The sequence below is a fragment of the Alosa sapidissima genome, chromosome 1 (assembly GCF_018492685.1).
Source record: "Alosa sapidissima isolate fAloSap1 chromosome 1, fAloSap1.pri, whole genome shotgun sequence".
NCBI classification, from domain to species: Eukaryota; Metazoa; Chordata; class Actinopteri; order Clupeiformes; family Clupeidae; genus Alosa; species Alosa sapidissima.
The window spans coordinates 23936340-23943839 of record NC_055957.1 but is presented as its reverse complement, the minus strand read 5'-3'; the positions used below and the strand labels follow the sequence as shown (position 1 = coordinate 23943839).

General features: G+C 47.0%; 1 protein-coding gene across 6 annotated transcripts in view; it reads right to left on the bottom strand.

Moving 5' to 3' along the window:
* Positions 1-6590: 6590 nt before the first annotated feature.
* bnc2 (basonuclin 2) overlaps positions 6591-7500 on the bottom strand; it is a 166231-nt gene continuing 165321 nt past the window's right edge. For 5 of the 6 annotated variants that reach the window (XM_042104513.1, XM_042104514.1, XM_042104517.1 and 2 more), the window contains one exon: positions 6591-7500. This exon is cut by the window's right edge and continues 11 nt beyond it. In XM_042104513.1, coding sequence (XP_041960447.1) covers positions 6689-7500 — 812 coding nt within the window. In that variant the 3' untranslated portion in view covers positions 6591-6688. The other variant, XM_042104518.1, reaches the window with a different exon arrangement.

Below are 7500 nucleotides of genomic sequence, written 5' to 3'. Positions count from 1 at the left end.
GGCCCTTTCATTCTTGTTTGGCCTGATGTAAAATAGCCCGTCTGTCTTCTCCGCGGCGCTGCCGTAAAGAGAGCCCCGGTCCCCAGAGCCTGTCAGTGAAATCAGCGCCTGCAGGCTGAAATTTCCCATTCCTGAGCTGCCGCCCGCCCGCCCGCCCGCCGCTGCCGAGGAGGACTGACACCGCTCCTAATTACACACAGCCTGGCTGATCCCAGGTAGCAGCCACCCGTCACACTCACCTCGCGTGCCTCTCCGACCCGTACGCCCCCCCCCCCCCCCCCCCCCCCACACACTCTGTGAAAGGTCAGCGTCCGCGCGGGGCGCGTTTGTCAGGCTCAATCGATGCGCGGCATCTCTTGGCGAGCGGCGCGGTAAGTTATGGAGCAGGTGGGGCTGCTGGTGGGCAGTGGCGAGTCCCCAGTGAGGACCTGTCATCCGGACCTTGCCGGGTCGAGCTGTGGGGAAATATCTTTAACTACCTTCAGATAATCAATACCCTCAGGTCTATTATTCTGCCACGGGGGCCTGTGTGTATCGACAGAGGCTGGATGAGCAGCCGGCGTGTGACAAAGAGTGATCGCGCTGGACTCAAGGTCAATATGCCCCCGCCGCTCCCCTCACTTTGGGCATTATGTTCCTGTTTGTTACCAATGCAAACATGACATCCTGATGGTGCTGATATCAATTTGTAATATGAGTCCTGCTCGCAGGCTGGGCGGGGAGCAGAGTGCTAGCAGGAGCTAATGACATAAGCACCGTTCATTATTCTAAGCTGCCTTGCTCTCTCTCTCTCTCTCTCTCTCCCCCCTGTTTCCTCTCTCTCACTCTCTCTCCCCTGTTCCCTCTCACTCTCTCTCATCTCTTGTCAATTCTTTCCCCCACCTTGTCCCTGTATTCATTAAGGTTTGTTATTTTATTGGAATGAGACTGCTCTTTATAATAGCTCCAGACACCCACTGTGAATATTAGTGATTTAGTCTTTTTGTGGAATTTGAGGTATTATAAGACACTGTCACACATATTATATATTGTAGGTATTACAGTATTAGCATTGCTTTTTCCATACATTTAGAATGCTTGATTGATCAGGAAGACACGGTGAATGTGGCTCTGGATGTGGAATCAGTGCAGTGGTGAGGGAAGAGCCGCTGTGAAGGGCAGCTGTGTGAGCAGGACATGATATTGACAGCCTTAACTCACCGATTTAGACCAACATGAGATATTGAATATGCTTCATTATATGCAATTGAAAAACTCATTAAATATCCTAACCTATCTACATTTATAGAATTTAGTTCTCTGAGTTTTTAATTTAATTAGTATTCCTTTCCAGTGGTGTGGCTTTAATTAACGTGTATCTCAATTGTGAAGCCTTTGGTGGAGAGATTATGGAGATGGAGATGTATAATGCTTTAAAAGTGTCTGCAAGCTTAGGGTGGGCACTCTCATACCAGTGCTGCAGAGATCTGTCTGTCTCACGCTGCTGACCTGACAGCTCAGGCGGGCGCTCGAACAACTCCGGCTATTCATTTCCCCTACGTCACCAAATGACTTTAATAATCTAATCGTCCTCTAATTGGTAAAGATAGCCATTTCCCTGGTGATTTTTATCTGGGTCCTAATTAAAAGGGTCCAGTTAATGCTGTGAAACTTGTAGCATTTCCACTTGTGTAGTAGGTGATTGACAGGCTGTCATGACGTGCCAAGTTTGTGAGCCACAGTGAGTGTCCAAAACTGGATGGTTACACCTGATATTATGAGCACCTGAGCATAGTGCCAATTATGTGACCGATCCACAGAACGGCCAGAACCTTCCAGAGCTGCACAGCTGGGAAAGGAAGGAAAAAAAGGCATTGCATGTGCCAGTGACTGATAAATCTTTAATATAAAAATTGTACAAGAATTCTGATACAAATTACAAGAGGTATTTGGACAAAATATGAATAAAATTCCATTTACATCCCAAAACCCTTATGCATTTTATGCAAAAACCATAGACAGTTATGATACAGAAAATACAAGGAAAAGCAAATCAATTTCAAAAGAGGACTTCTTTTTTCCACCATGTCTGCTAATGGAAAAAACTTGTTTAGGACCCATACAGTATTGATGAAGCAGCCAATGTCACCATTAGAAAATCGAAGTGATGCAAGCTACCCCTGATGCGGATGTACTTCAGCAGTGCCACTGCAGCCTCGCCAGTGGAAAGATCTCGAGGTGGAAACGTGGCACGTGGCATCAAGCACAAAAACAAACAAGACAATAACACCAGAACATCACCATGGGAGAAAAGAAGGTATTCACAAAGTGTTCAAGCTTATTTATTCTTTGTGGTAAGACAAAAAGATCATGTGAAACATCTCAATAAATATATTTTTTTCTGGGGTGACACTACTGTAATTTATAGTGCGTGTAAATGTGGGGGATGCTGTGCCATGAAAAGCAGTACTGAGAAATGCGATTTCGTGGGCTGTAAATTCTTCCTGCATTCCTTCGTTTCAGGAGTGGCCTTGAGCTCATTCACAAACACAGCTCACTATGTAATCATGGTTTTCTGATTTGAAGCACAAGATAAACATTCTTTAAGACTGTACGCTCTCCAGAAATTCTCTGGTCTGACTCTGGGTTGCCTCTCAGACAATTTTTGTCAAAGCCAAAGCATCTCCACACCAAATTGTTTCTACTTACAAAAAGCAAAAGCATATGACTTAAGGATAACTTGACAAATGTTTGGGAAAAAACTGGCCCGCGACCTCTCTGCAAGAGGTCAAACACCCCAAGTCCGAGGCCCAGAGTGGCGTGAGTGCGTGTTGGGTTGGGCTAATGGGTCAGGGTCACCCTAATGAGCACTGCAGCACCTGGGTCGCCGTCACAGCCCTGCGTGGTTAGTGTGTGAGACTGCGGGCAGCGGGCGGCCTGTGGCCTGATGAAATATTAAAGACTCACTCAGGCTGGCCGCTTGAGCCGGTGGCTGCCTTTAAAAGCCCCGACCATCAGGGACGGACAGACGGATGGGACAGTAATGACTCTGGTGGGCTGCCCACTCTGGCCAGCTCCAGAGGCCCTTGCGGTCACTTCCTCGGAGGAGAAAATTGCTGGCCATTTCTCAGAGGAGGAGGGGAGAGGGTGTGGGTGGGAGTGAAGACAGAGACAGAGAGAGAAAGAGTGTGGGCTGGTGATCAATCTCCAGCAGGCAATCAGAGTGTATTGAGGAACACTGACTCTTGTTGCTCTCTTGTTTTGAGTTGAACTCTCTCTACTCCCTCTGTCCGTGTGTCTCTGTGCGTCCTGCTCTGGATCATGTTTGTGACTGCGACTAAAGCCTTTTCTGCTCATCAACCTCTCAGTAGGTTCTGGATCTCAGGCCATAATTGAATAGTTCCTCTGACCATCTCAGATGGCTGCAAAGGTGAATACTTTGTGTCTCCACGATAATACACTAGCCATTCTAACATGCAGAGACTCATTCTCTTCCGGTGCCCCTCGAGGTTTTTCTTTTCTTTCTTTTCTCTCTCTTTCTTTCTCGGGTTCTAAACTCTCTCCTTCCTCTCCGTGCCTGTCTGTGCCCCTGCCTCGTCCATCACCAGAGGTTAACAAGTCCTCTTGCTGCTGTCATCCCACTGGCCTGTTAGTGGGGCAGTTGCTACACAGTTGGAGAAAGTGTGTGTGTGTGTGTGTGTGTCTTTGTGTGTGTAATAGTGTGAAGTGTGTGACGTGTGTGTGTGTGTGGGGTGTGTGTGTGTGGCTGTATGTTGGGAGGTGGGGGCTGGGCTGTGAGAGACAGCTGTCAGCAGCCTCTAGAGTGGCACTCGTTTTTTGCTGGCCCTCCCGGTGAATGAGACAGTGTGCGGCGGGGTGCAACCCCAGGGAGAAGGCCTGCCTCTCTCCACTCAATTTTCCCTTCGCATGGGATAAACAGGCAATTACACCTCCTCTTATACGGGGAGATGGCCGCCCAGTGAACTTAAGCGTACACTATTAGTCCATGTCCCTTCAGGACCCATGCTGTGGGCAGGGGCCTGGACAAGGATGGGAGGGGAGTGTGCATGTGTGTGTGTGTGTGAGAGTGTGGAATACGAGTATGTATATCTGTGTGTGTGTGTGTGTTTGAGAGTGTCAGGAGAGAGAGAGAGAGAGAGAGAGAGAGAGAGAGAGAGAGAGAGAGAGAGAGTGGGAGAGAGAAAGAGAAAGAAGGCTTCTAGGCATGGCAGCAGAAAGTAAAAGGAAGAGGAAGAGAGGGGGAGATGGAGGGAGGGAGGGAGGAGAGGGGTTGGATCTCTCCATGTCACAGTCTTGTCAGCAACATTCACATCTTTGAATGTAATGAAGTGACAAGTGAGTTATTAGACAGATCAGCAGCGGAATTGAACGGATGCCTCCAGGTACTGTGTAGCAGCACATTTTTAATGATGCTCGCTGTCATCCCCCCCCCCCCCCATGGCACAGCAGACGCCCTCTCTCTCTCTCTCTCTCTCTCTCACTCACTCTCTTTCGCCTCCATCCTCTTTCTCTGCCTCACTCTTCATCAGCTTCCTCTCAGAAAAACAAGGGAGAAGTGCTGCTGTCACGCTGGACTAGGGGAAGGCAAGATGGCAGCGAATCAGAGGATCTATAGGTGTTTTCTTTTGTACTTCTTGAAGTATGTGGATGCGCTGAGCAAGTACTTGAAGGCAGATGCACCAGTTGTAAAGTTGCATTTCAACTGTTTTTCAGTCTTTCGTTTCTCAGTCCCACACAAACAAACAAGTATTATTATTTACTAGTAAGGGAAAGAGAGGGAGAGATTGATCCTTTCAGAAATTTAAACCCAAACTGGGTAGCACAACAGGACGTGGAGGCCTGTAAGTAAATATTTCTCTCTCTTCTTAAACTAATAGGGTAAAATGTGTACCTTATTTACTTATGGTTTGTGGTGTACTGCCTTGGCCACAGAATGCATTATGCACATTCTCACCCACTAGAATACAAACACACAGGCTTGGCAATGTCAACGTTTTGCAGAAATGTTGCAATTTGGACTGAAAGGAAAACCCAGAATAAGCTTAAGACTCAAGTGCATCATACCTTTTAGCAGGATATCAGTGTCTGTGTACACTGACGAAAAAAACAAAAACAAACAAAAACAAAAGTCAACACTGCTTCTGGTTTTGGTCACAGTTAAAACTACTCTTTTGTTGCATTCACAGAATACCTTGAAATGGACATTTCTTTGTTCATGAAATAAATTTTGAGGAGACAAAACTAATTACGGGACATTCACTAACTTTCATACGATAACCTTTTGCAGGTAACAAACACCACATGCAGTAGAAAGACTCGCCTACAATTCTGTTGAACTAATTCTTGGTTAAGTCCTTTACAGCCATACATAGCTTTGCCCCTTTTTCTTTAAACAGAATCAGATTCTGTAATACTTGTCTTCAGAGTCTAAATCTGGCAGTTCATGTTCAGTCACATATCCTACCGAGGAAAACACTTTTAAGTTTACAAAACACTCAATACACTTTATGGACTGGAGACTGGGGTTACTCCATTCACATATGGGTTTTCATGTGTGAAATAAGGTCTGTAGCTGAACCTGTGTGTGTGCAAAGCCAGCACATTTATGCTAAAGGTCCATACAGTATTTTCCCCTTGGCACTGTAGCCATGACAAATGCATCAATGTCATCTGAAAAGACCCAGCATTGCAAAGTGTTTTCCTTCTAAGAATATTACACATCCCCCATGTATAATTGCAAAGTGCAAAACAAAATTGTACACTAAAGCGATAAACTTAACAAAAATGAGAAATAAGGAAGAAAAATATTTGAGTAGGAGACCAAAAGCATGCCGGCCACCTCTGCATATCTAACAAGTAGATAAAACAAGTCACATGATTTTTTTTGTTCTCAGTTAAAATGTTTTTAAGCTAACATAAATGAATCAAGCTATTAAGATGCTACCTCTTTCTTGCCTACCTTAGAGCTGGAAGTATTGTACTGTAACATAAAAACAAAAAAAGCCAACAACCATCAATACAATTGTTTTACACCAAAAGTCTTTAAGGACATTATTTACAAATGAAGCTGTTCATGCTCTTGTAGGGGGTTCTTTTTAAAAGCTATCATTACACCAATACAACAAGAAGATTTAATTTTTTCCATTATTATCATTTCTGCAGGCAACAGTCACAAATAAGAGTTTGAATAGATTCTTTGGAGATGGACTAAGTTAAGACGAGGGATGGGGGGTTCTGTCAGAGAGATGAAGGAACTGGAGCCATCCTGGGGTTAAAGGGACTCTGCTCCGAAAAGTCTCATCCGATTCTTCCAAAGAAGGAAATGTCAGCGGGCTCAACTCCCCAACAACTTCAATGTCTGCTCATGTTCATAGGTAACCACTGAAGAATTCAAAATCAAACATGATGTGGTAGTGCTGTTGTTTTTCTGACAGGCACAACATGGGCACCCGAGTCACTGAGGGCTGGACTTTTTTTTATTTTGTTTTTATATATATATATACATATATATATATATATATATATATATATATATATATATATATATATATATATATATATATATATATATATATATATATATATGTGTGTGTGTGTGTGTGTGTGTGTGTGAGGGTTGTCAGGAAGAGGGTGAGTGTCTGGATGAAGGGGACATGAAGGGAAAAGAGAGAGAGGAGGACGAATTAGGCTAGTCAATCATGGTGGCGAAGGGTGCGTTTTTGTGGAGGTTGGGGTTCTGGCTGTGCCTGTTTCGGCTGCGCACTGAGGAGAACATCATGTTGCAGCCAGGCACTTTGCACTTGTGCATCTCCCGCAGGTGGACAGTCTTGTAGTGCACCCGCAGGGTCCCTTTGTTGCTGTACATTTTGTGGCAGATGGTGCAGAGGATGCCTCCACCGCCACCGCCGCTGCCCCCACTCGAGGCCAGGAGAGAGGGCGAGGAGGAGGGGTCGCTGGACAGGGGCCCCTCCACCTCTACCCTTCCTCCTCCTCTTCCTCCTTCCCCTCCTCCTCCTCCTCCTCCTGCTCCATCGCTTCCGTCCCTCCTGGTGCCGGCCTGGCCCTGGGCCTCGGCGTTGGGGCTGCAGTCCTCGCCGTCGCTGGCGCCCTCCAGGTCGTCCAGCAGGATGCCCTCGTCGCTGCCTTCGTCAGACTCGCGTGAGGAGTGGACGCTGCCGCTGGACTGCACACTGGAGGTGGTGCTCAGGTCCAGCACCATGTAGTCGTCGCTGGGGCCGCGGTAGTAGCCGCCGTTGCTGTTAGAGTACTCGGTGCCGGCGGGGGAGCCGGCGTCGTCGTCGCGGCCCATGAGCCCGCGGTGGAGCAGCCCCCCAGCGCCGCCTCCCAGGGCCTCCAGGCCGAGGTGGCGGTGGACACCGCCACCCCCGTAGATCTTGGCCAGGAACTCGGCACGCAGGTCCTTGGGCATTGGTATGAGCTGGGGGTCCAGAACGATGTCGTCCAGCTCTTTGGTCAGCAGTTTTCGGTGCAGGTTGATGT